We start from the raw sequence: 27,069 nt of genomic DNA on the forward strand, positions 1-27,069 counted from the left end.
GAGTGGATGCTGGGAACAGTGCTGGGGAAAAGGTTACAGATTTTTTAATACCTTAAAAATTTTGACACCTTATTTTCGCTGATTGCGTTACAAAACATTAATATAATCGGTATAAATTCATATTTACCTGATATTATAACCTGATTCTTATAGTTAACAGACATTTAAATTATTATCATATAATTGATAATATTCACAATCACACACGCCAATCACAGCCCGTATCATACCTATGCAATTATAATATTTGAACACTAAGTAAAATGACCGAGTCGTTTACCCTTCGTTGGAAGCAATATAATTAATTGTAATCAAAAGTACAGGTCTCTAATTCATACTACGTAACATGTTTTCGTGCATTGAAAAATCACTCCACATGCTCGCCTTTGTTTGGATCTAGTCCAATTTTACAAGTCTCTAAAATCTCAATTCGTAGGGAAAAAACCATAATTGTTCCAGTAGTATTTAAGTACACTTTGCAATAACTCAAATTACGTTATATTCAAAACTACATCAGCAGATATAAAATACGTGTAAATTTTTCTAAACCCTGACATATTTTTGTACGTACGTAAGATGCATAGAATGAATAATTATTAAGAACAGATAATCGAGTTGAATCGACAAATGCTCGAATATTATATCAGCACACCGTATACTTAAATCTATCTCTCAAAACTGGAAGACGTGAAATTTAGTGCATCCTCGAGGACCGGCCTCTGATGGAGTCACCGATTAATTTCTAACTAAAACTCCGTGCTTCTTGGGATCGGCGACTCTGATTTGTCCTCGTGAAAAGTGTACTTCGAAGTGACGCTGCGCGGCTCAAGAGCCAGCTTGTCGAATGACGGTAAAAACCGCAATCGTCGCTTCCTTATGCGACCCGCTAACCAAGGAATAAAGAGATCCGGATCCAACTCCGGTTGTTCTTCCTTCATGACGATCCGCTCGACGTTGCTGACGAGCCACCCGACGAGGAAAGTCACCAGGAAGCCAATGGCACTGTACCACATGTGCGAGATTCGGTAGAGATAGAAGTAGCTGGCCGGATCGTCCTCGGTGGTGGCGTTGGTCCTGCAGGATGTTAAATGACGTGAATTTTTAAACCTCATTACTGCACCACTCCAACTGCCGATGAGGAAGAAAATTGGATGCAGTAAACGGGCTCATACCAGGTCGCTAACGTTGTCGGTGCCTCAGTAATTGTGGCATTCAAGATTCCCGGGTAAGTTGCATTGCAGCCCGCATCCGTTGTCGATAATCTTGGAGCGCCTGGACGAGGCTGGCCGAATCCAATCCACAGGCAGAAAACCAAGGCCACAAGAGTCCCGGTTATAGCGCCTCGCTGGGTCGCCGATTCGGTGAACATTCCGAGGGTGAACATGCCGAGCAAAGGACCTCCAACCACCCCGAATATCGTCAAGCTAGCCTATGAATGGTACGAAATAGCAAATGTCCGAAAAGAGTATTTATCTGTATCACGTATTCATCTAACAGTCCTTTCAGACTTTACCTGCAAAATACCGCCCAAAAACTGAGCCAAAAATGCCAGAGCGATGCAAATGATGCCGAAGGTGAAGGCTAGCAATTTTCCGAACAAAGTTGACCTGGCGAGAGGGAAATCGGCGCTGTAACATCGCTTGTAGGCTGGTTTTATGTAGTCCTCCAATGTTACCGCGGCCAGGGAGTTCAGAGCTGCGGATACGGTGCTCAACCCGGCGCTGAATATCCCTTTGCATGAGTAGAAGTTGAAGTTTTTTAATTTTGACACTACCAGCGAGATGTTCGATTGTTGTCTCGATAGTATAACCGCAAGTTTTTCAGTCTTCTACAGCAAAGCTTGATCAAGCTCACCTGCAACGTAAAGCCCAGGCAGGCCAGGCACGTGGGACATCGTGTCCATGACGTAAAGGGGCATCAGCATATCAATATTTTTGATTCTCCCCTGTTTTATGGGATCACAGTTGTAGTATCTGCTATATATCGCCAGACCAGAGAAGCTGGTGCTGAAGGAAAGGAACATCAGAATTGGCCAGTTCAGCCACAGAGCCGCTTGCGCAGCCTTCAAGCTCCTGAAAGAAACACAGAAGACATTTCAAATCTTTTCAATCGCACTAATGACTCTGCCAGCAGAGAAAATTTGTCAATTTAATCCCATGCTGGCCGGAGGGCAGTGTTCTTCAAATACTGGACAGTGGAAGTAATTCACAATATTATGTGACTGGTTGAATTGTTCAAAATGTCAAGATTCCAGCAGGAACCTTTTCCGGGAGTAAATTTTTCTGCCTGAGACGATCGGTAGCGTACTTAACGGTCAACATGCGCTGAACTTGAACCTGGTTCACACCGTAGAGAGACAGGAAAGTGAAGAGACCGCCGATTATGAGACTCCACCAGGTGTGCCGCACCGTGGGATCCGGCGATATGCTGAAAATCGAGATAATGTTCACAGTGCCATTCTCTTATCTATAGCTCTTTATTTTCGTGCATGGGGTTTCAACCGATCGCCCACCTATCAAACTCTATTCGACCCCCCTCTTCGGCGATCCTCCAGATCTCGGACAAGCTGCCAACGTCACCGACCGCAATGCCGATGACAACGAACACAGCGACGAACATCAGGATGCTCTGGAATACGTCGGTGATTAGGACGGCCTTAATGCCGCCGATACTCGAGTAGAAGGCGCAAACCAGTCCAATGGTGATAATGCTCCAGGTTTTCGAGATGCCGGTGGTTGCTTCGAGCGCCAACGACGGAGCGTACAGGACGACTCCTGTGTACAAGAGCAGCTGGATCCAGTAGACGAAGCTGGCAAACAGTCGGGCACCGATTCCGAAACGTTTTTCAAGGTACTACGGCATTTGTCAGAAAGAAGTTTGTTTCGGTCAGACCATTTCGAAGAGGCAACCACTCCTCATGTCGGGTAAACACCGTAGAAAAAAGTCCTGTGATGTCTTCGAAGTCATTTAAAGTCACGTCAAGTCTTGTGAAGTTACCGTGAACTCATCAGCAGTCATGTAAAGTCTTGAAGACCTGAAGTCAGGTGGTCAGATAATTTGGAAAAGGTAACGGCTCCTGACATCAGGTGAACACCGTAGAAAAAAGTCCTGTAATGTCACTTGAAGTCATTTAAAGTCACGCAAAGTCGTAAACTAATCTGAACTCATGTAAAGTCTTGAGATCCTGAAGTCAGATGTGTACCCAACTTCAGAAGTGGTTATCAAGTAACGCATAATCAAGTCGATGATTGAGCTTTACCTCGTAGGCACTTGTGGCTTGTAGTTTGAAAAATACGGGAAGGAATCCATAGGCAGCTATCGGAGTCCCGATCCCGTAGGATACGTTGATGACGACAAATTGAGTACCGTAGGTGTAATTCTCGGCGGAAACGCCGAGGAGAGTGACGGCCGACATGAACGAGGCCATGAGAGCGATGCCCACTGGTATTATGCTCATCGATCCATTAGCAGTGAAGTATTCCTGTGACGAAAACTTCATGCTGCAGTAAGACGATAGGTGCATAAATCGGGATAATCCCGACCCTGAAGCTCATCTCGCGTATGGTTCTTATCAACGGTACATAGACATTAGGCTGCTATTAATTACAGGCTGTTTGAACCGATTTGCGTTATCAATTAAGCGCGATAGTGTAATCAAGGAGATTTCATGCAATAAAATACCTAATCCTCCAGGGTCGAATCAGAGCAAATATTAATCGCATGGCACAATGAAATAATCGATGTCTTTATTTTTTACTGTCTCGATTTTTTCGTCTCTTCGATCTAATCTGCGCTTGGATCTATACTCAAAAACGTGAATGTAAGCAGAATTTATACTCCTACGAATATCGTGTCGTAATTCCCTAACTAAATATAGAAAACGCTGACTTATTGTTACAGGCAACGTGATACCGGCAAATATTCGCACCTGCGTGGTTTTCTGACGACCGCCTGTAAATCTGTAATAAATTCCAATTCCAGCGCTGATTATCAACATCACTCCCATCACCGTGTAATCGGCCCATCCCAAAGTTGGAGTCATTTGTCTGTCTGTTCGTTTTACTGACGAGTTGCTATTGGGTTGCTCCTTCGTTTTGCAATCTGGAAATTGAAAGAGATAATATTTAATGGCATCGCAGTGAAAATTAGCAGAAAAATCTGCATTATCCGTTCCTGAAAAAATATGATATAACCTCAGAATCTGGCGTAAATTCTTTGAACCGATTTTGCGTAAATTATACCTGGCCGAACTCCTTTCAGATAGAACGCAACGAGTTGCGAACTTACATTATTTGACACCGCGCCGGGTCAAATTAGCTAGTTCTATATACACAGAACAAACATACTAGTTTATAGACAAGGTTTATATTAGGTAAATCGTGGGTAAATCCCTCGTGTTAAGATGTCTGCACTGTATTTTTCATCTGCCCGGTTATCTCGTGATAACCGGTAAGGTTTTTAGACTTTGCTTATGTACCATTCAGAAAATACGAAAAGAAACTTTCGACCTGTAGAAATACGTTGCTATAATTGTTTGCACTGGACAGATTCAAGACGGAATAGTCTCATAATCTTACGGTTCTTATTTTTTGTTTGTAATTGCACTGTTTCGCTTCAACAGGAGCATGACCAACACAAAGCTGTACAAAGTCGGATGCGATCAGAATAACAGACGTCTCAATTATGTGCTCTAGATATTTTGATCAACTTGAATTGTCTTTCATTATATCTTGTGCATGTGAGCAAACAAATTGAAACCTGAATAATCGTTATGTTCTGTCCAAATGTCAGTAGATTTCTTAATGTTTAACGTAGTGTTGACATTTAATTTTTTTGACAAAATGTCAGAGAATTTCTTCTTTTTTTTTACAAAATGCAATGAACCTGGTTACAAAAACGTACAAGAAAACGTTGAAATCAATGTTTCGAAATCTTAACCATTATAGGTCCTATGACGGCAGGTATAACTGTTTCATTTTTTAACTTGATTAAAAAAACCATGCCCATCAATTCCATAATCTTGTACCCACCACACAATCATTTTCGTTACTTTTACCGTTTCTTCTGAAAAACCTTCAGTTGATCAATTAAGAATGTTCCCACTGTTCAACGAACGCGCACAATAAATATCAGCGCAAAGTCCAGGATTGCAGTTATGGAACACGTGATGTATGTGTAAATTTTGAGGGCTCCCATAAATGTGATGTTTGACGTACAGTTGATGTATCAATAAAAACGAAGTGCAATTATTGCCTATCTCAAAGAAAAATCCGAACGCGCCGAGATTCGAAATCCACGTGTAGAGTAATAGCGGTAAATTCATAACGGTGAACAGAGAACACTTGTGCAATGTGGGTTTCTACACGATCAATATTACACGAACACACACATGTACCCAATCGTGTGTAAAAGAATGATGTAAGAGAAACACGAGAATAAGCCGAGCGGTAAAACATTATAATGGAAATGAAAACATATCGCAGATTAATTATCTCACCACGAGCCTCGATCCGCTTGACAATTTTATGTATTCTGTAACTGCATCAACGGGAGTCAGTAGTAACAGACAGAGATGGCCCAGAGTGGCCGACCTGACTCTCCTCTAAGCTCCGTCTCTACTGGTCGTCTGGTGGTCTGACCATGCCGACCTAACCTACGCATTCTGTGAGCACCTCCAGCCGAGGCTAAGTCGAAGGTTGATAATTATCGCGCATGCGTTCGTTCTCTACATTTTTAATTTCGTTTTGTTTTTTGCGAGAAACGCTATTCGTTACAAATTCCTAGTTATAAGGTATTGGTGTATGTATGTTGTACATGCTTGCAGGCATGTCATGCCGCCAAATTTAAGCGATAAGAGACTTATCGGGTGCGGGGATAAACATGAGGCGGAGAGAAAGTGAAAAATTATAGTTTTACTATATTGATTATCGTCGGAGAAGTACAAATACGCTGAGTTTTATTACACTTTATGAAATCAAGTAAATCTTAACATAGGCAAATATCTCTCGCAGTGATATTAATAGTTATATAGATTTCTAGATTTCTGAAACTACCGAAAATCATACAGTATTATACAATCCACCAAAATTTTTTTTTTTTTTTTTTTAGTGCTGAACTGATATTATGCTGCAATATGAATCGCCCCTTAGAGAATACGAGTAGTTATGTACGACAAAACTGGTACTTCGGAACAAATCGGTAGGAAATAATTTGTGAAAACGAATTACGGTATGTTCTGTGGGTTTTGAAATTTTTTGTCACTTTTCAAAGCAGTGAATCAACATTACTGCGAATTAAATAAAAATGTCGATGATGTTCGAAAAATTATACATTTCTACTTAATTGCATCGAAATGGTTAAAAAAAATTTAGTTTCTTTCATTAGATGCGTGAAATTCTCAACATTTAGTTGTCATTCATTTTCATCATCAGCAAATTGTTTTTCAGGTATATTCGTTTGAATTAATGAATTTTGGTGTATACCCAATAACTTCCAAACTTCTGCGATAACGTCAACCAACAGTAAAAAGTGGTAAGACGGAAGCAAGCAGACAGATTGCACAATGATAAAAAAAAATACCCACCCTTTTATTTTCTGTACAAAATAATATGAAAAATAGCCGATGATATTAAAAATGTTGACAGCTGAATCATATAAATTTCTGATGTAGGGTCTCAAACACATTTTTGCATCAGTACTTTAAAACTTCACAGGAAATAGTTCATAAGACCTCGTGTTGCCACTTACGAAAGCTCGGTGAATGGATTTTAATTTTAAAAAAAGCACGCTGTGAAGTTGATGCCAATAAGCATCGGATAAAAATTATTGAAGATAGGCAGCCTTATGGATCTTGATATAACATGAATCTTCGGTACAGAAATTTCCACCGTTACCTACCTAATTAGCTGTGATGTCACAGGCCAGTCGGTAAGTGTAGAGTACTGTCATTACTTCATCGTCCTTTCGCCTACATCAAAATAACGTGAACAGTTGGACGTCTTTAACAATCAACAATCAATGCTGTTGACAACAATTTGCAAAATATCGCAAGCAAACAAACAAGCAGAGAAGTTGTGTTCCGCGAATTGTACAAAGCTGAAATTATAGACGTTCCGAACATGTTACGAAGGTTCTTTGCAAGCAGATGTAAAGTGTGCATATAGTTGATATTGATTTCCTGCGCATCAACGTAAATCATGGTCGTCTTCACACAAATTTTAGGTTATGCCGCACGTCAGGTACAATTTTTTGCGCAACCATCCAATTTTATACTTTTCGTCTGTTTGCATCAAGCCGCTTAGTAAAATAATCAGTTCTGCTTTTCACATGTGCTTCATTCTCGAGTGGATTTTCGCTCTTGCGCATGTTCAATTCGCGAAAGTTGTTCACCTTTTAGGTTATATTAGGTTACATCAGGTTAACGAAATTTTGATTCCAATAGATAAAACTAATTTGAATTAGATTGTGTTTAGCAAAATAACAAAATCAGGCTGAATACTTAGATCAGTTACTCGGACATTGCTGAAAAAAAACATGAAATACAATTTCGTATCGTTAATGTAACAACGCATTTTTAGAAAAAGTCCTTATTTCACAGCTTCAGGATTTTTCGAAATTCAATAAGCTGTAACACTGCAGTACTGAGAAACTGCTGTTTGGCAAATTTGACATTACAGGTTATTCTGAAGTTGTACAATAGCGATTTATATTTCAACATTTCGTTACTTTAACACCATTACTTTCAATCTCATGAAAAAATTGAAATATTTTATCTTTTATGTTAACAAACTTGAAATACTCCTAGGTGTCGAGAAACTATCTACGTGGCTTGTTTATGGACTCGTTGCGTCTCCATGTAAAAGGTGGAGTGGGTGGGATGGGCCTGCCTAGATTTGGAGGAATTGGCGGTCGAGGTGGTCACGTATATCTGGTGGCCAAGGAGGGCGAGACTCTAAAAAATCTTTCATCCAAATTGAAAGTGCATAAGATAATTGCTGGAGAGGGCGGTAATAGCTCACAAACACAACTTTTAGGTAAACTTGGGGAAGATATGACGATCCCGGTGCCTCCAGGCGTATCTGTGATTACCGATCAGGGTGTAAAATTAGGTACAAAAAAAAAATTTCATTTTTTCACATTATACAGATCTTCTCAGCTCACTTTATCGGGAATTTTATTATCATTTCAGGAGAATTGAATGAGCCAGGTTCTAAGCTGATCGTAGCCAAAGGGGGGATCGGGGGATGTCGAGAAACAGGATTTAGTGGGCAGAAAGGAGAAGCTCTGCATATTCATTTGGATCTCAAGTTAATCGCTGATGCCTGCTTAGTTGGCTTTCCAAATGCAGGAAAAAGCACACTTCTGAAAGCAGTTTCCAGAGCTAGTCCCAAAATTGCATCTTACCCATGTAAGTTTCATAGAAAGTTTTATTGAGAAAATAAATTTTGATCCCTCCACTTATGAAATTAACCAAACTTCTCATATTTCAGTCACAACGCTAAGGCCACACATTGGTATAATGCAATATAAGGACTTGAGGCAAATCTCTGTAGCAGATTTACCAGGGCTGATCGAAGGTGCTCACGTAAATATAGGAATGGGTCATAGATTTTTGAAGCACGTTGAAAGGACGCAATTGATGATAGTTGTGGTAGATATTCAAGGTTTTAGATTGTCGCCCAAACACTTGCGAAGAAATTGTTTAGAGACGATAGTGTTGCTCAACAAAGAGCTGGAACTTTATAAACCGGACTTACTAAACATGCCTGCTATTCTTGTTGTCAATAAAATGGACACAGAAAACGCCACGGAGAAATTAAACGAGGTGAAACCATTGATCAAGGAATACGAACGGACTTTAGCAACATTTTCAGACGAAATACGTCCCGAAAAAGCCTTTGTATTCGAAGCCGTTCTGCCCGTTGCCCTCCGCGAGAGGAATGTCGATGAAATCAAGTTGCTTAAGGAAAAAGTACGAACTGTGCTAGATCTACACGCGGAAAAAAAAGCAATGAAAATGCGAGGAGAATTCCCCGACAGTGAATTAATCGAGAAGCTAAAACAGGAGACTATGCAAAGGATACCAACGCTTGTATAGATTTAAACTATAGATCGACCAATAACCTTCAATGCGCCGTTATTTTTTCCAATTTGGCAAAAAAAAACAAAAAGCATTGCCCAATCTTATGTAACATCTTATACTTGTACAGAAATAACTTTAGTATCAGTTAATTTTGTAAATAAATTATTGAACCATTGTTTAAATCAGACGTATTTTATTGCCTAATTTCAACTCTTTCGTGTTTTAGGATAAGGAAGTTTTAATTTCACCCACTGACATCTTACGTGCGCGTTAGCCACCTTTTCTCTCCAATCTTCACCGAACTCGGTTCTTGCTACCACTTGGACATTTTCTATCTCTTCGCTATCTCTCAAAACACCTCGGTCAGCTAACCACCTTTCAACTCCATTCCAGGCGATCATAATACCATTGTCTGTACAAAGTTTAGGCGGTGGTCTGACAAATCTGTATCCCATCTGGGAAGAAACTGTTTCTAGACAGTTTGCAATGAAATTGTTGCAGGCTGCGCCACCTGAGACTACCTGTGGAAAAAAAATTGTGAAAGAATAATTAGCAAGATTGAAAACCAGCATATCTCGACGAAATTGTCTTGTTCACGTACCAAAGTCCGATTTTTTTCTGGAATGAGATTTTTCAACTCAATAAATTCCATGGCGCGTTGCGTTCTGTGGCACAAATGACGTGTCATGGCTAATTGGAATCCAGCGCATAAATTATAAATATCTGGTACTAGTTCATCCCCTATTATGCCATGTTTTTTCTCTTCTCTCAAGGTGTGTTTCAGTATAGCATTTTTCAAGCCTGAAGAGCTGAAGTTGCAGTCCTCCCAATGCACCATAGGTACCTCGAATTTGAACTGTTCAGGATCTGTGGCTCGACTAGCGGCCAATTCTACCGCCGCACCTCCAGACAGTTCAGAGAATTCTGGAATATTTCGCAACTTGAGTCTTCGAGCAGTCTATAAATACACCAAGTTATATGTGAAAATGTTGAAAATAATTTAGTAGTATGCAGAACAGTTCAAGCTCACTTTGTCAAAAGCTTCGCCAGGTGCATCGTCGATCGTTGACCCTAGCAGATAAAACTTGTCCACGCTTTGAGCTATCGCCAGTAAACAATGACCACCAGATATCAACAAGACTAAAAACGGGTAATCGATCTGAACAAAGAAACAACGTCATCATCAAGAAACATCTTGACGCAAATTCTTGCTTCTTGCTTAGACTGTTTAAAGTAACGAGGCTGCTGTTAGTAGCATTAACATATCGAAACATTGAAACAAAAATTACTACTTTTGCATCTTTATAATAACTGAAGAAATTTAATTTACAAAACCTTTATTAACGGTTTACCAAATTTCAGGTCATCTCCTAGGGTTGCAACATAAAGTTTTTCTAAAGATGTATCATTACAATAACGTTCAAAACTTCAGCCTGATTTAGAGTACTGATCTATCCAAAGAAAGTAAGTATTGCAGCTGATGTTGAGTAGAATACTTGAACTTTACTTAAAGTTACATTGTTCAAAAGTGGAATTACGCTTGCATCAAGTTTATATGTAAAGCCAACCAACGTTTTCAACCATTCTCGCAGTCAGAGCATGTGCTTCCATGTGATGTATAGGAATAAATGGTTTATTTCCAACTCTGGACAAGTACTTTCCAAAATTAGTACCAATCAACAGAGACATAACGAGACCTGGTTTGACTGTCGCAGCTATGGCATCGACGTTTGTTAACCTCAAGTTTGCGGAAAGCAGAGCCTTTTCAACGACTTTGGTAATTTTTTGCCTATGTAATTCTTGGGCAAGAGGTGGTATTATTCCACCGTTACTGAAACAGTAAAATAAAATTAACACACGTTTTCCATCGAACAATTTCACAGCTATAAATTCTATTTTTCTCATGCTTTCATAGATTTCATGATTAAAATACTAACTCAAGGTGAACGCTCTGTTGGGAATGCAAAGCTTCTCCAAGTATCGCTCCATTACTATCGACAACTGCACAACCTGTATCATCACAGCTTGTTTCTATTCCGAGTATTACCGCCGGTTTATTATTACTCAATTTTCTAATGTTTTTTCCCACCAATTTTCTTGGAGAGAAAATTCTTCCCACGCATTTTAACCCGGCTTTTGAGGTTAACATTTTGTGCAATTTGTACATAATTCGATTTCTACGATCGAAGAATATTCTTTCTTGTAAACAAAGTATATTTACAAGTTTACATATTGTTCGGTTGAATGACTCTACGATCACATCAAATCACCGGATACTTAGATACACGTGTTTACACGAACTGTTTCCACATTTTCCAATTCTCTATTTACATCGTTGTGCATTGTGCCGTGTGCAACAAGGACAGCAATTATGGGTAAAGTACTTTGCATTACCAGCCATTCATAAGTTCCAATACTCAATGAGCAATATCATTGGTTGCATACAATGGAAAGTACAAGGAATACAATTTTGTGATTGGTGTCGGTTGGAAAATTGTGTTACTTCTGTCTGAATATTTAAATGTTGAAAATTTTCATTCCATAAGTATATTCGTTACTATTTTCATTCGTGATGATAAGATTTTGCTTGTGAATTACTATCCATTGAAAGGTAATTTCAAGTTTCATACGTTGCAAATTTGTGATCGTATATAGATATAGGAAAGTACAGTCGTTCATATTTAGTTTAGAACTTTATTTGAAAATTACTTAATATGTACAATATTTACATAGCCTTAAGCAGTAATGACTAAATTTGGTTTTTTATCTGGAGTATCTTTTCTTTCACTTTTCTCAAAACGGCCATATCTGCTTTCGAAATTGCTCCATTTTGCTGAAAAAACTTTGTAAGGCATTCTGCTGCCCTGGATGCTTGCAATGGTGAAACTTGACTTTCTTCAAAGTTATCGGTGTCAGATTCTGAAAGTATTGAGAATAAAACCTATTTTTAGATACTCTAAAGTCTGAACAGTAAGTAAAAAATTGAAATCAGTTATTCTTCTCAGTCACGAATATCGACTGTACCATTTTCACTGTTATGGTTGTTCACTGCTTCAACGATGTCTTCATCGGATGGAAAGACTAGCGAAGAATCATCATTGTAAATCCAATCATCTATTACATCTAAACTAACTTTTTCCAAACTTTTTATTCTATTAGCAATTTGGTGAATTCTTTCGGAAGTTATTTCCTCTTCTGCTTCAAATGTCACATGTAATTCCTTTTCAGGAATATCCAGCATCAAATTTTTCCAACACTTTACAATTGTCTCCGAACTGGTTTCATCCCAAGCTTCACTTGCCCAAAAAACAGCATTCTTAATGTTGATTGATTTCAATGATTCAACCAACTCTTTGCCGTCACATTGGTCGTTCAATATATGCATGAGAAGTTTATTTCTGTATCTTCTTTTTACATTCTCTATAATGCCCTGATCCATAGGTTGAATTAAACTTGTGACATTAGGTGGCAAAAACCTGGTTGTGATATCGCCAACAGTTAAAACTTCCGTTGATGGATGAGATGGTGCATTACCAATCAGAAGCATAGCTTTTTGAGGCAAGCCCTTCTCCCTTAAGAAATCAGAGACTGTCGGTACGAATTCCTCTTTGAACCATTTCTCAAAAATTGCGGAATTCATCCAAGCGCTTTTTTGGCGCGTATAATAGACTGGTAGCATGTTTGGCAATAAATTTTTTAATCCTTTAGGCTTCGACGATTTCCTAATAATAAGAAGCGGTATTTTGAGCGAGCTGTCGGCATTGCAACAGAGCATTACTGTTAATTTCTCTTTATTCTGATTGAATCCAAGTGCAGGTCTTTCTCCGTCGTTTGTCAGTGCTTCATTTGGCATAACTTTATAATTGAGACCCGTCACTTCGGCATTGAATATTTGACTCGCTGTCAAGTTTTCATTTTTAATTTTTTTCGTGAACTGAGACTTAAAATTATCAGCAGATTCAGAATTAGGAGAGGAACTTTCGCTTGTAATTGATAACTGGCGGATGCCATACTTTTGTCTCCAATGACTCAGCCATCCGTCGCTGGCATAAAACTTCTCCTCGGCGCCGAATCTTTCATGGAATTCAAGAGCTTTTCCTTAAACAAATATAAATATCTAAATAATATTTAGTCGAGCTAATATGAACACTTGATTTCGTAAAATTATGATATTTGTGTCGAGAGTTGTCACAAACCCTGAGATCATTCAATTACTTATTATTCGATGAATTAAATACAAAATTACACTTTAAACTGTTTTATCACTAACTTTTACTAAACTTATTAAGATTTGGAGACAAAAAATTTATTTAAATCTTGCAATAACTAAATTGCCAGCTGGGGGCAATTCTATCATGTTGCTGCGATAATCGCGCGCATTGATGTTCGATAAATTTTGAAAAGCCGTAATTGTGAACTGAAAAGTTCAAAAATACCTTTTATAATTGTACCAGTTACGGGATAACCCTTGGCCCACATTTCGGTGAACCACATGTACAGAGCCTCGTTAACTTTTTCGGCGCGGCCAGAACGGATTCGTTTTGCTTCCGTTGATATTTCGCTACATTTTTCAATTTTCTGTCGACTATTCCTCCATTTTCTGACCGTACTTGTGTCCACGTTATTTTCCAAAGCGACCATTGTAATAGAAAAACCTTCATCTATTTTTTTCAAAATATCCAATTTCTGCTGTGCTGTAAAACTGGCTAGTTTCTTTCGTCTTTTGGAATTGCACATATTCGTCATATTATCGCTAGTGACATTTGAACGATTCTTTTCCACCATGGTTTCCATTTTCGAATTACGTCAAACTCTTTTGTTTATGTCACGTGTTTTCGCGCGTCGTTTGGAAAATAGTCGAAATAGTCGTACATAGGTCAACGTAATGAAAGCACACCTGCTTTAATTTTCCTACGCGTACGCGTTGGCTGTAGAATTAGTAGATTTTCAAACATATTCGAAATCCTTATTAATTTAACAGCATTTTTCATGCCATTTTTGCCGGTGTATAAACGGAATTTTGACTATGCATAAATATCGTGCAACAGGCGTAGAAATGTTTTCGACAAAATCTTATTCCGTCACCGAATTAGAATTAATGTTATCGTTCGTTGAACGACAAGCAGCCGCCATGATGTCGCTGTTGCTGCTCGCAGCGCCACCGTCAATATTACACACTAACGATCAACAACGAAGTTTGGACTTGCGCGAAGCGAACTATCCTTAGAAGTCGATATTGCCTCGGCATCTGTAAGCAAGCAAGCGTCAGCTGCGACACAAGGCGTCCCTTGCTCGGCCATTGATTCCGAACTTTTATACACGAACAAAACGTAAGGTTAAATCAATCGTGTACGTTATTACTGAAAAATTTTCGCATTAAAGGGTTCGGCAAGTTGTTGAATAGTTATAAAACGACTGCCAAGTTTAGTAATTGTGGATTAAACGGGCGTAAGTTCACTTACATTCAATGACGCGAGCAGCTGCAGCTATCGATACCAAAGCCTGAATCGATATATGGTCAACGCAAGAAACAGAAGCCAAGGGCTAGCTGCGTACGATGTCTGAGCAGTGGTAAGTATTATTTCATACTTTTTGGCTAAGGCGATAAAAATTCTCACTCATATTGTTTCGCCGAGACTTTGCGCGTCACTCGTATCGTTCGGTACGACAATTTTGCTTTTTGGCGTCTTCAAATTCCCACGGCTTCTAATCGTCGGTTGGACTTGGTCATTAAGGTTAGAACCTGCGGCGCTTAATGGAAGGCTCAAACGTATATTTTACCTTTACGTAGTTTATTTGAATTTATTTCGCTGGAGCTTTTAATATTTGCACATTACTCCGCTGATCTGATTGCTGTAATTATACTTTTCCCAATTCCATTGGCTCAAGTTTGATGATAATATGCGCGTCGGATTCTTGTGAAGGAATTCTCCATTTTTATTTTTTTAAGTGTAACTGATGCATAAGCCGTTCTAACGAATTTAGCTTCGCAGAAATTTCAAGCTTTACTTGAAATAGCTTGGAATATGAATTTAATGGTAATTTTTGGGCTAATTATTTTCAGTGACGAAAACTTGCTGGATGAGGATTTTGGAGATGAGGAATACGAGCTGGGAAATGACGAAGAGGAAGCGCTCTTAGCGGATGACTATGAACTTGAGACGGTGAGCTTGAAGCCGATCTACTATTTTGTAATAAAATAATTTCACTGATTACTGTTCAACATAACAGAATGTATGTATACTTTTATAAAATCAATGGATTTTCTTATTAAATGTCGTGAAACACAATAATCTGTGACACAGAAGTACAGAAGAATAAATGGATGGACACAGGAAAATATCGATGCTGCATAACGTCAACAATATCTTTAATCTTGACTTATTGAAAGTATATATAGATTCTGAAAATCCTTTCTTGGAACAAATTTTCATCATCCATAAATGTCTTACGTATGTATTACATGTTGCTAGTTCAACCTCATAAGTGTAAAGAAAAAATGGTCGTACGTTGTGTTACCGAAAGTATAGAAATACGGACAATCAAATATTCGGCCAGAGGAGAGGCTTCCGCATTTTGGTACCCATGGAGCACGGAGATAGTTTTCTGCCACCATCAATTGTTGCGATTACACATAAATGCTTGGCAAATCGATGCGACGATGTTGTCGCATCGGATGCTTTCACTTTTCCCAATAGCGAAGTATTTATATGGCATTTAGGCACGCAGGTCAATACTGATAGTTTCAAAACTCAATAGCCGCCAAGAATCTGTTGGAGCGTATCATATGAGCGAAACAAGCTGCGCAATAAAAGCCACAGAATACGTTATTATTAAGCTGCGCAAATGCTGTGTTGATTAGTGTTAATGTGACGGGATATAATTTTAAGTATGGCTGTACACCATCTTCGCTATACTGTAGTCAGTAGATTGTTTTCAGCCTCGTCTATTTCGTCGACCAAATGTCTCGTCATTTTTTAATACCGAGAACATATCGTCCCTTTACTCAAATGCAATTAAACCCCTGTAACTGATGTAAATCTCATCGATTAAGCTTCGCATCGATGCTGGATTGTTATAAAATATAGCTCCGCTTTTGAATCTATATAATTTAAATGACAATGCCGTGGTATATGCTAATATTGAATATTATTACCTCTGACTATGGCCATGACTGTTAAAACTGAAAAAATTACTCGTATGAAGCTTGGTTTATATTATCGTCTGTGAAAACAAGGTGCTCTTGCGAGTGTGAAAAAGTACAGAGAAGTAAACATGATTGCAGTCGAACAATTGTATTATTATGTAGGATCAATTGGATGTAGAGAAATTATGAATTTTGACTCACTTTATTTTCACTGTAATCGAGTAAAGTTTGAATATCATTGATACATTGAATGTACGACTGTCGATCCGCTTACTTCTGTGATTTAAACTTTTCATGCAATCGTTGGGAAGTATTTTCACTAATTATTAAATATGTATTTGGGATCTAGTGAGCCATGAATGACAATTCGTCGATTTGCTGTAAAAGTCACGTAGATTCCAAAAGAGTTTAATAGATCTCTTTACACGTACTTCACAAAGCATAATCATTCATTTTATCTGTATGCCAATATATTTATCTCTGCCAATGTTTTCAATATTATGAAATTTTATGAAATTAGTTACTTTGAATTTCGATAGTCCTAATATTTGACAACTAGTTTTTCGAATGTAAACACTTTGGAAATTACAGACATTAGGGTAAGGTTGCTGTCGATTGACCGTTAAGAAAATTATGTCGTATTTCTGTCATTTATCCTAACCAGATGAACCCAATCTTATCCTAATCTCATTTAAATTGCACTTTTTAGTGATTAAGCAATAAGGTTTAGTACATTAAATAATGCGGATAACAATTCGTTTCGTTAATTCACTCCATCGTTAAATGAAGAGTGTCGAATCACAAATGATAGTAAATCTTGGAAATTGTTTTAGTTTGTAATTCGTAAGTGAAGAAAGGTAAAGAACATTTCCATTCAATCAAGCGCTATCAGAGGATAGACTAATTCTCTTCTCACACTATAAACTTTCTACCAAGTTTCACAAAATATAGCTGTAATGATTACGAATTTCTGTAGTTCTTTGTATGAGATGTGAAGCCCAATATGCATGAGACAACACTTTGTGCACTTTAGGAATCCGTTGCCTTTTACCACCACAATCTGTATTTGCAATCGCATTCACAATACAAAAATCACGTTTTTAAATTTGGAGACGAATTTTATTTCAAATAGCTTTGCGCAAATACACCTGGCACAGCAGAGTTACTTGCGAGACTGGAAACTTCAGAGGTCTAACGATAGCAACATTATCCTAATCATAAATGAATTAAATATGTTAATTTCCGATTTATGAAAAGCTATTAATTTGACTATAGTTGAACAATTTAATTATTTATGAATACTCAGAACTAGTCAGTCCCAAAAAAATAAAATACCCTTGCTATTATAATAACAAAATTTGCGGTTTCTATATAATATTGAATGCTGAAAGTAACAATCTTCATTGAAATAAGCAGGACTAGACATTGAAATGGTGGTTTTTTTTGATAAATTATTTAGTCATTACGAACAAAACAGTACATAATTTAATACCGTAAACAAGTGGTTTATATCGATGAGTTCGAACTATGCGATTCGTTGAGGACAAAGTACAAATATTAATAATGATGTGTGAATTCTCGTGTATAAATTTCAAAATTTTTTATATACTTTAGGATTGTTTGTTTTCATTTATAAATTATCAGAAAATATCACCATTAAGCTAATAAGTTTTCAAGAGACTTGTCTCTATGTAAAACCTATTTGCAAAAAATTTTTATTAATTTCAATGGTTGGTAAACTTTACGAAAGTTTATTCAGTACTTTTAATATCCCAAGCATACGTATATATTGATTATGTTTTACAATAATGTTAAATTATATTTGAATATGGACACTGAGAGATGATAATCTTCAGTTGATTCGATTCGATTTATCCATTAGTCGAGATTATTAAGAAGAAATGAAGAAATACTTCACAGATTAGGACAATTATTAGGCTTTATTATCTCACGTTGTAGAGAATTAGACTAAAAAAAACAAAAAATTTCATTCCATACTAACATTATTATGGCATGCGATATCTGAAATATCCTATAATTGCATTGCTGAGAATATTGGAGAATATTGAAACCAATGTAACTTTCACCAATTGTTACGCTTAATATGTAATGCATGCAATAATTTAACGCGATAATGGAAAATTATTGAGGAAAAAAAGGGGAAGAAGAAATTGAGGGAAAGAGAAAATAGTCGTACGCTGGTTAAAGATATTTGAGAAGAAGAAAAGGAAAAAAAGCAAACAAAGAAAACATACATTATATTATTAATTATTGTTAGAGTAACTAAAAAAAAATTGTATTTGAATAATGTAATTTCATTACAAATATTTGGCTATTTAATTCCCCGAGCAGCAGAGTAGCTATAAGGGAGAAGAGGAAACAGATGACGTATTGGATTTAGGCGTTACCGATGCTCTCGACGACTTAGAGGGGGAGGAAGAAAATGTAAATTATAGCGGTGTTACCGATAACCGTAACCATAACAACTATTATGAAGAGCGACACGAGAACGCGGTCATTTATCATTACGGACAGCACGATTATGAAGAGAATGTCGGTGGTGAGAGTGAAAATGTTGGAAGTGTGTCCAACAAGCCGGATCTTAGAGAGAAATTACAAAAGAGTGCGCAAAAAGATTTCTACGTCGGTAACGGCCAGGGAATGGAGGACGACGACTGCGAAGAGGCCAAAGAACGGCGGAACAGATTTCAAAACGAAAGGACCATCATTTCTCCAAAGATGAACAACGAGATTCCAGATTCATTGGAAAATGTCGTCACTTCAGAACAGTCACGCCCATTATTCCGGGGCAGGGGCAGGGGCAGGGGAATCAGAGGCAGCAGGGGCGGCAGGTTTATTGTGCAGAATATTCAAACGTTCAATCCAAGGTAAGCATCGGTATTTATATTAAACTCTTACTTTCCTTTATCTCTTATTTCTCATTGATTCAATATCGAATTTTGTGTAATCTTGGAAAAAGAAGTACTTGTAAGAAGGAGAAAAAAGATTGAAAGACAGTCGTGATAAAGACAATACACAAGTTTTTTGAATTTACGTTGCATCTCTGAGGTTTTTCTTTTTCTTATTTCAGATTCAATGGCCCGCGAGTTCCAATGCAATTCGAAAACCAACGACCGCAATATCGAGCGCCGTTACTTGAGAACAGACCACAGTATGCGCCTCCCGTGCCGCGAATGAATATTCCAAATCAGCAAATAACGCCCTTTCCCCAAAATAATGCTCAAATGGTTCCACCGTACGGGCAATTTTCAATGAACGGACCTCAGCAACACCCGAGGCCGCAATTTGTAGAGAATAGACCGCCGTTCAATCCTAATCAGTTTCAAGGGATGATCGGACCACCGGGTCCGAGGTTAATGGGACCGAGACCAGAGTTCGACCCTCGCGGTCCGCTGCTTGGTACCGCGCCCCAGCAAAACTATCCGCCTAATCAGCCGCCTCCTCAGTTTATTATACACAATCAACCACAGCATTTTCAAAACCAAGGACAACCGATTCCGGGAAATCCGGGACCCATGCCTATGCAAGGAAACCAACTGCCTGTTGTACCGGTTAATCAAGGCCCTCCGATGCAGGGGAATCAGCGTCCCATGATGCAACCTCATCAGGGCGTTCCTCTTCTCAGAAATCCCGGATCGTTGATGCCGGGACATTTGCGTCCGCCGATTCACAACCAAATTCCAGTTATGCAGAGCCATCCTAATGCCCCGAATTTACCCAATCCAGTAACGTTTGAAAATGTACCACCTTATCAAGATCCGCATTTCTGTCAGGAGGCTAGACCTGTTTACGATTCGAGACCAGTATACAACGATCAACCTCCGCCAAATCAGTATAATAACGGACCTCCTGTACCTCCTGCGCAGCCGACACCTGGAAATGTGCCCAACCCACTTCCGCCTGGTCACAAAATATTGATCAACCCACATTTTCGAGGCGCTGTTCAACCAACACAAGATTGTAATTGTCATTCTTTTACTCTAGTTCTAGTTCTGCGATCAGTTGTAATGAAAATTGCTTGAGATCTAGTACAATCTCTGCGAAATAATAATACTCACATGTTATGACGCAGCACGACTGCCATGGGATTCGGCGACTCAACAGCAGCAACCACAGCAACAGCAACCACCACCTCCATCAGTGTCTTCATCGCAGATCGTCAACGAATCGTTCATCCACCAACAATCCTCACAGTTTCAAGATCAACGGCCCTACAACCAGCCATCAGCCCCGTCTCAACCGCAACGGGATTACAATCAGCCAAATGTTCAACAAAATAAAAGCGACGTCAGTATAATTCCTGGTTCCGTCAATCTTCCTAATTTGCGAATCGAATGGAGTATTTTATAACGCCATTTATGTTCTTAGGATCCCTATGCGTACTTTTCTGACGTCTGGCAGGAAAACAAACCACAAAAGACGCCATCCGTTAATCCTAGTAGTTCATTTCACAATGAATCTAGTTACAATAAGGACAATTACTATAACAATTTTGATAACAATTACAAGTCACAGAACCAGTGGGATTCAAGAGAGAGCTATCAGGTAATTACCTCTTTGGTTTGCTAGTTTGGCGTTATATTCGCGCTTTCGGTCGTACAATTATTGTAAAAAAAAAAAAGCTTGCAATCTTTTAGTAACAAAAATTTTTTTGAATTACGTCAAGACATGCTGTTCGCAAAGCACTCACAATGTTATGGACTATTCGAATGTAAGTAGTGTATATGTAGACCACTAGTTGTCACAAATTACTCATTTCCATGGTGACTCCATGTGCTGTGTTGATGTTCAACTGAAACTACCACTTTTACCTGACGGAAAACAGTAAATCGAAATATCTCATCTGTTGAAGTAACGATTACTCATTTATTCCTAGGAACAGAGAGAGCACCAACCAAGCTACCGGGAAAGGGACGTTCATTCTCGTTCAAACACAGAACGACCTCGCGAGAGTCGGATTCCTTCGACAAATTCTAGTTATCGTAACGAAAATTATGACCTTAATCGTCAGCAAAGAACGTCAATTGGTAGCAGAGCTGCGCCCAGCAGTACACTGAGAGGAATCGTAAGGTCACAGCAAAAAAGAAGTCCCGAAGGATATTCGGACAGAGGTCCGAGGGAATCAAGTCCGAAAAGACCGAAGTTAAGCAACAGAAACTTGCACGAAGTGAAAACTGTCGATACTCTGCCAGGCGCAACTGGTGATAAAAAGGTATAGACACTTATCTTATTTGCGATGTTTGCTTCGATAATACTGCGAATTTTGTAATACAACGTAATTGTTTCGGTTTTTAGACATGTGAGCCCGAGGGTCCAGAAATGAGGGAGTATCGCAAGAAGCTTGAGGAACAGAAACGTATGAGGGAAAAATTTCTACGGGAAAAGGAGAACAGGCGGAAAATCGCAGCTATGGAAAAACAGTACGACAAAGAAAAGGCCGAGATTGCCGCTGACGCTGGTTAGTATTCGTTATTATTTCAGTATTATAAAATCTGTACGAAGCAAATTACATTTGCATTCGTAGAATCCAATTCATTCATATTCACGCAAAGTATCACGCTTTTTTTTTTTTTTTCTTACAGAAGAATCTAACCAGGAAACAATACCAGTGTCGGTTATAACAGGCGTCACCAAGGACCTTAAAGTTCGTCCAGCTGTCAGCAGAGGCCGAAGCCGCCCTGTCGGTGCACAAACCACAGAGGTATAGCTCACTCCGCATGTAAAATCCTCATATTTCTTATAGTCTAGACCACTGGATTAACTTGGAGTGATGACTTATTGAGTACTACTAGCCAGTGATCTAGAACCTGTCAAATCGCATAACAACGTCAATAGAACTGAGTAATAACATTCACATTTAATTGAGTGAAATCAAAAAATACTTCAATTATTAAATTTTCTCAAATTAATCGAATTTTTTCAAAAAGAAGAAAAAAGATTAATCAAATTTTGCGTGGCTAAACTCAGTCACCGTTATACACGCGATTTGTATATCATTAAACGCAATACAAGATTGAGAAAGAAAGAGAGAAATGAAATCTTTAAATCAAAGATTGTGATTTTATTCGTATATGTATATATACGGACATATATATATATATACATATAATATGTATTAACTACTATGTTACTCTATTGTTTTATCCTGTTTTAATGCCAGATCATACTTTGTACATGTTAATTTATAATATCGTATACACAGAAGAAAAAAAATTTCAAATAAAGTATTTCCATTACACTGTGATCTACCGTACTTCATACATATTAGGTATCTTGTTCATTTAGTGTTGTGTGATGCCTACGAGCATATGCAACAGGCCAACTGCCAAAACGTAAATTGTTTCAATTTTTTTTTCTTCTTTTTTTTTTTTTTTTTTTTTAATGTTTTATTTTTAATACTCTTTACAATTCCCCCAGTATACAAAGTTATATTGCGGCAATATTTGTCGTGAGTTTTTTTTTCTTCAACTTTTTATGTATTCTTTAATATTTATACATATATGTTTAAATAAAATATATTTATAAGTATACATTGTTTCATTTATTACCTCTATTCTATTTTTACGTACATTTGTGTGTATATATATATATATATATATATATATATATATATATATATATTTGAATTGAATATATACATATGTGTATGTACATGTGTATGTATGTATGCATGTATGTATATATACACACACACATATATGTATGTCGTATCGTATATAACGCCAACTCCTCGATTTTTTGAATCTCCTTTCTTTTTCAATCCATTGTTAACGATTCGATTGATTGTTGAAAACAAATTACTTCCGAGGACTAATATTTTTGGTTTATAATTAGCATGAATATATGATTGAAGACACGTAATTTAGAGGATTTCTTGTTAACATGTTCATGTATTGTAGGGATTGGAGAGATCATCCGGTATGCGAATTGTGCGGACAATTCAGACCGTACAACCAACTTTGCAACCGACTGTCTCGAGTAAGGATGGTGAAAAGAATACGTCTGCTACGTCTGCTGTATCTACAATTAAAGTCAACGATGGAATTCTGAAGAGACAAAGCCCTCAGCAACATGGAATTCGAAGGGTAGTAATCCACAAGACACTGCCGAACACACAAAAGGTTGCCACTACGATACAGAAGACTGTGTCCAATCTGCAAAAACCGGTGCAAAAAATTGGTGGCAACGCGACGGTTGGAGTTCAGAAAACCATTTTGAAGAAAAATCTTGGAGGAAATGCGCAAGTGTCTGTGACAAATGCGAGCAAGAATTTAAATATGAACAACCCGAAGGTTGTTGTTAACACCCAGAGTAACCAGAGGGTTGTTCTTCAGAAATCTCCACAGCAAACAAGGAAGTTAACGGAGATCAAGAGCAACGTGGTGAGGATTGAAAACTTGGCTGCCAGCACAACTGAAAATCAAATTCGACGGATGTGTCAAGGAATTGGCACGCTTGAGGTGACTATATTTACCTGAGAATGCCAAAAGGCGAGAGTTACCTTTGCCATTTCATTTACGTGTCAGAAATGAGGAACATGTCAAATAGAGAGTAGAAAAACGTTACGTCGTATGATTTTGCAAATGTAACTCGAAACTTACTTAGATCTCTACTTTTTGTTTGCTTGTTTTACGTTGACATTTATATCATCTTTTTGTAATGTACAAAATTTGCTTACGTATAATGTTTGTGATAATCGTATTAACTCTGCTTTGTAGTGTAATTTTTCATCAATCTGTAATCAAAATCTACAGAACAAACGTTATTCAATGAGTACCCATAGACAGTTGATATAGATTCTCTTCATCTAGCATTTATTAGTTGTGAAAATTTCTTTCACAGTGCATCTATTATTGTTTGATGAGACAAAGCCAAAGCCTTTTATAATTTAATCGGATAAAAATTCCATTTGTGGTAAAATATATCCTGATAGTATATATTATAATGATATAAAATAATATCAGAATAACCAGAGTGCAATTGATCTTTGCAATACCAAACTCTGTACTTATTTTTATTTAGTAGAGAGCAATCGAATATTAATCTTTACCATATTTTCATCTTCGACTTGTTTCACTAGTGTTTAAAAGAAAACATTAAACTATGTATTGCGTTAGCCAATTGGAAATACTGAAAGGTAGTATGCGAGATGAAAAATCAATCTATTATCTCGTATGAATCTAATCTTGAACAGCTTTCACGTGCTTCGGTTCCTTTTGTTAATGTAATAATTCACGGATTCATGCGCGTATCTCATTATTTCATTTTTGTTATTTTCTTCTGGACTAAAACAATTCAGATTCAAATTTTTCGTTAAATTCACTGCGGTCAAAGATCCGCAGAAGTGTAACACACCATTTATGGATATAATGACACCTCTTTTATTTTGAATTCTTGTCGATCGCCTTTATATCAATCATATAGCAATCCTGTATGTGTTATGTTATAATTATAGAAAACGATTCAATTCAGTCCAGCACATTAAATATGTTTCATTTTGACCGAAGATACTTAGTTGCCAAAACTCATATAATTTCGAATCATTGACCGTTATTACATTTAGGTTATTTCATATTCGCAGTATATATGCACTCAGTATCCACCTTAAAATATTGTTTCAAAATTCATCATCATTTTCTCTTTAATCGAAATCTAAGGATATTTCGTATTTTCCTCCGAATTTTGTTTCATATCGTAGAATTAAGACATACTAATTAGATCTCGTCGTTCAAAAATTTCGGTTGAAAGTTATTGAATTTATTTTTGAATCATTAGTTATAAGAAATACACGATACATATTTCATAGTCTTCTGAAATATTTTTGTTATCATTTTTACAAAAGATTTTATTGTTTTATTTTTCTTTCCTCACTTATTGTATATCGTATCTAATTTTTCTGAAGCAATTGAGTAGCGAGATATTAACTTACCATGTACAACGTAACGCAATGATTATTGTGAAATACTATTGCAATGCAAAAGTAAAACAAAATGTCTACGCTGTTTATTCATGCCACCATTCATGCCATAAGGCTGATGTTTAAAGATTAATTGGCTTTCCAGACTCATGCGATCTTGAATTTAGATAAAGAGACTTATAATGTAATACTTGACACTCAATTTTTACTCGAATTATTCATTATGAACACATATTAATGTTTTTAACAAAGTAATAAAATTTCGACGTTGTGCATATTTTTTTTTTACATCATATCTGCATGATTGTGCATGGTAACATTTTTCATTCCTTTTATCGTTTTAATTCAAATTTTTGTAGTCTATACAAAAAAAAAAATTTACAATGCTATCGCTCATGCATTGTGTATATTATCGTACGGCATGAAATTTTTATACTTGGGCTGGATTTCTACCTTTGAAGATTGTGTGAAAAACTGGTAATTTTACTGCAAACATAAATGTAGTTATGAAAGGAGTTATGAAAAGCCTGAGAATAGTTAGCAAATTTGACAAAGTCAATCAAATCAATACTTTCAATATAGATACTTGATACGGTGAGGCATTGTGACGGAATTTTTTTTTCTTATTTTCAATTTCACAAAGCTTTCAATTCTTATAAGTATTTGTAAAAACGAATATTTGATTTTCAATTATTTTCCTTGGACTCATCGCATTGCAATAAATTGACTTGAAATATGATGATAAGATATTTAATCACCGATCGAATAATATTTTATGCTCAATTCAGGCATCTTGTAAAACAAGTACTGAAAACAATTTTTTTTATATTTCATACCTACTTTTAAGTACATATCTATGGTTACGTTTATTTTTTCAAGTATTAAATAACCTTCATCTCTGAATAAATACAGATACTAACAGATTATTAATTTGTGGATATATATATTTTTTTTTCTTACATTTTCGTGTTGTAGAGCATTCGCATGACCGAGGGCAGTGCTACAATTGTGTTTAAGACGCAGTCTGCTGCTCTTGTCTTTCACAAGAAATACCAACGTAAAATGCTCGACCTTTCATTGATAACGGTCCACCTTGTCCCACAAGCAACTGGAAACAGGCCGATTCCTACCGTTGTAAAAAAATCTTGAACATTGAATTATGTACATTGAGAAAATTTACATTCTATGCATTTTGATATGTAACAATGCAAACGAATGAGTATGTCTATATGTGTCAGGTCATGTAACTGTTTAATCCGTTCGACTAGAGAACGAAATATTATTTCCATTTTCAAATACATACAAGAAAAATGCGTTTAATTACACTGCGCTACAATATGATCAATTGGTCGAAGGATCCAGAATCTTGCATATGTTGAGAAAAAATTAGGAGCAACGGAAAGTTTATGGTCATATTTACGAATTGAGATTTTCCAAAGTGCGGGTATCGGTTTCGTGGTAGTTATGAATTGATTTTGTCAATATATGAACCACAGTGAGTTACAGTTAGTTATAATTAAGAAATATGTATGCTACACGAATATTATTGTCACAAAGATGATTCTATAAAAACAATAAATATTGGTACAGAGAAAAAATATTGTGAAATGAATATAAAGAACTGTGAACAATTTAATAAAATAGGAAATCCGTGTACCCGATACAAAGTATGTATCCATTCAATTGTGTACAAGTCCTATATATTGAATAATATTGAAAAATATTATTTTATGTTTGAGTATAGGTAAATATTTGCATGTCTAATTTTACCTGTTATCGCTTTATATTATCCAATTTATTTTTTAACGTTTACATAATATATATAATATGTAAATTTGAAGACACGTCTTTTCTCCATCTACATAGGGTATATTTGAACACATGTATGTATATAACAGTAAA

The 27,069-nt window shown here is 37.0% G+C and overlaps 5 protein-coding genes across 13 annotated transcripts; 2 read left to right on the top strand and 3 right to left on the bottom strand.

Moving 5' to 3' along the window:
• Window positions 1-48: 48 nt before the first annotated feature.
• Window positions 49-5,639, bottom strand: LOC124179468 (putative sodium-dependent multivitamin transporter). 3 transcript variants are annotated; one of them, XM_046563863.1, is made up of 9 exons: window positions 5,498-5,639; window positions 3,929-4,101; window positions 3,260-3,481; window positions 2,513-2,853; window positions 2,308-2,427; window positions 1,855-2,072; window positions 1,514-1,731; window positions 1,173-1,429; window positions 49-1,074 (listed from the first exon to the last, which is right to left on the bottom strand). In XM_046563863.1, exons 2-9 carry the CDS (start codon window positions 4,040-4,042, stop codon window positions 747-749), a joined length of 1,818 nt encoding a protein of 605 aa, XP_046419819.1. In that variant the 5' UTR covers window positions 4,043-4,101; window positions 5,498-5,639; the 3' UTR covers window positions 49-746. The 3 variants fall into 3 exon arrangements, with proteins under 3 accessions (XP_046419819.1, XP_046419820.1, XP_046419821.1); XM_046563864.1 differs by lacking the exon at window positions 5,498-5,639 and having other exon boundaries at window positions 3,260-3,567; window positions 3,929-4,058; XM_046563865.1 differs by lacking the exon at window positions 5,498-5,639 and having other exon boundaries at window positions 3,260-3,500; window positions 3,929-4,030.
• Window positions 5,640-6,994: 1,355 nt separating this feature from the next.
• LOC124179470 (GTP-binding protein 10 homolog) lies at window positions 6,995-9,206 on the top strand. Its single transcript, XM_046563867.1, has 4 exons — window positions 6,995-7,238; window positions 7,805-8,108; window positions 8,189-8,407; window positions 8,490-9,206. Exons 1-4 carry the CDS (start codon window positions 7,197-7,199, stop codon window positions 9,095-9,097), a joined length of 1,173 nt encoding a protein of 390 aa, XP_046419823.1. The 5' UTR covers window positions 6,995-7,196; the 3' UTR covers window positions 9,098-9,206.
• Window positions 9,207-9,218: 12 nt separating this feature from the next.
• Window positions 9,219-11,478, bottom strand: LOC124179469 (probable tRNA N6-adenosine threonylcarbamoyltransferase, mitochondrial). The gene is made up of 5 exons (XM_046563866.1): window positions 11,020-11,478; window positions 10,655-10,913; window positions 10,113-10,241; window positions 9,684-10,040; window positions 9,219-9,603 (listed from the first exon to the last, which is right to left on the bottom strand). The coding sequence occupies exons 1-5, from the start codon at window positions 11,247-11,249 to the stop codon at window positions 9,289-9,291; spliced, it is 1,290 nt and encodes a 429-aa protein (XP_046419822.1). The 5' UTR covers window positions 11,250-11,478; the 3' UTR covers window positions 9,219-9,288.
• Window positions 11,479-11,762: 284 nt separating this feature from the next.
• Window positions 11,763-14,232, bottom strand: LOC124181120 (jerky protein homolog-like). Of its 2 annotated transcripts, none has more exons than XM_046567361.1 (3): window positions 13,519-14,232; window positions 12,107-13,180; window positions 11,763-12,001 (listed from the first exon to the last, which is right to left on the bottom strand). In XM_046567361.1, exons 1-3 carry the CDS (start codon window positions 13,874-13,876, stop codon window positions 11,832-11,834), a joined length of 1,602 nt encoding a protein of 533 aa, XP_046423317.1. In that variant the 5' UTR covers window positions 13,877-14,232; the 3' UTR covers window positions 11,763-11,831. The 2 variants fall into 2 exon arrangements, with proteins under 2 accessions (XP_046423317.1, XP_046423318.1); XM_046567362.1 differs by having other exon boundaries at window positions 11,763-12,023.
• An 87-nt stretch (window positions 14,233-14,319) lies between these two features.
• LOC124181118 (RNA-binding protein 33-like) lies at window positions 14,320-26,900 on the top strand. Of its 6 annotated transcripts, none has more exons than XM_046567356.1 (12): window positions 14,320-14,653; window positions 15,147-15,246; window positions 18,582-19,117; window positions 19,321-20,210; window positions 20,323-20,537; window positions 20,619-20,795; window positions 20,917-20,961; window positions 21,127-21,462; window positions 21,546-21,708; window positions 21,836-21,951; window positions 23,150-23,710; window positions 26,143-26,900. In XM_046567356.1, exons 1-12 carry the CDS (start codon window positions 14,640-14,642, stop codon window positions 26,314-26,316), a joined length of 3,327 nt encoding a protein of 1,108 aa, XP_046423312.1. In that variant the 5' UTR covers window positions 14,320-14,639; the 3' UTR covers window positions 26,317-26,900. The 6 variants fall into 6 exon arrangements, with proteins under 6 accessions (XP_046423312.1, XP_046423310.1, XP_046423313.1 ...); XM_046567354.1 differs by having other exon boundaries at window positions 14,321-14,653; window positions 21,833-21,951; XM_046567357.1 differs by having other exon boundaries at window positions 14,321-14,653; window positions 21,133-21,462; window positions 21,833-21,951.
• Window positions 26,901-27,069: the final 169 nt, after the last annotated feature.

The sequence above is a fragment of the Neodiprion fabricii genome, chromosome 4 (assembly GCF_021155785.1).
Source record: "Neodiprion fabricii isolate iyNeoFabr1 chromosome 4, iyNeoFabr1.1, whole genome shotgun sequence".
Taxonomy (NCBI): Eukaryota; Metazoa; Arthropoda; class Insecta; order Hymenoptera; family Diprionidae; genus Neodiprion; species Neodiprion fabricii.

Coding starts and splice junctions, on each gene's coding strand:
- LOC124181120 (XM_046567361.1), bottom strand. CDS start 13,876: ATGGAAACCATGGTGGAAAAGAATCGTTCAAATGTCACTAGCGATAAT. Junction 13,181..13,518: donor AACTGGTACAATTATAAAAG/GTATTTTTGAAC, acceptor TATTTGTTTAAG/GAAAAGCTCTTGAATTCCAT. Junction 12,002..12,106: donor CAACCATAACAGTGAAAATG/GTACAGTCGATA, acceptor CAATACTTTCAG/AATCTGACACCGATAACTTT.
- LOC124179468 (XM_046563863.1), bottom strand. CDS start 4,042: ATGACTCCAACTTTGGGATGGGCCGATTACACGGTGATGGGAGTGATG. Junction 3,482..3,928: donor GTCGTCAGAAAACCACGCAG/GTGCGAATATTT, acceptor TTTTCGTCACAG/GAATACTTCACTGCTAATGG. Junction 1,075..1,172: donor CCGACAACGTTAGCGACCTG/GTATGAGCCCGT, acceptor AACATCCTGCAG/GACCAACGCCACCACCGAGG.
- LOC124179469 (XM_046563866.1), bottom strand. CDS start 11,249: ATGTACAAATTGCACAAAATGTTAACCTCAAAAGCCGGGTTAAAATGC. Junction 10,914..11,019: donor CAACAGAGCGTTCACCTTGA/GTTAGTATTTTA, acceptor TTACTGTTTCAG/TAACGGTGGAATAATACCAC. Junction 9,604..9,683: donor CAGAAAAAAATCGGACTTTG/GTACGTGAACAA, acceptor TTTTTTCCACAG/GTAGTCTCAGGTGGCGCAGC.
- LOC124179470 (XM_046563867.1), top strand. CDS start 7,197: ATGGTCGTCTTCACACAAATTTTAGGTTATGCCGCACGTCAG. Junction 7,239..7,804: donor TAGGTTATGCCGCACGTCAG/GTACAATTTTTT, acceptor AAATACTCCTAG/GTGTCGAGAAACTATCTACG. Junction 8,109..8,188: donor CGATCAGGGTGTAAAATTAG/GTACAAAAAAAA, acceptor TTATCATTTCAG/GAGAATTGAATGAGCCAGGT.
- LOC124181118 (XM_046567354.1), top strand. Junction 21,952..23,149: donor TCGGTGCACAAACCACAGAG/GTATAGCTCACT, acceptor CATGTATTGTAG/GGATTGGAGAGATCATCCGG. Junction 23,711..26,142: donor AAGGAATTGGCACGCTTGAG/GTGACTATATTT, acceptor TTCGTGTTGTAG/AGCATTCGCATGACCGAGGG.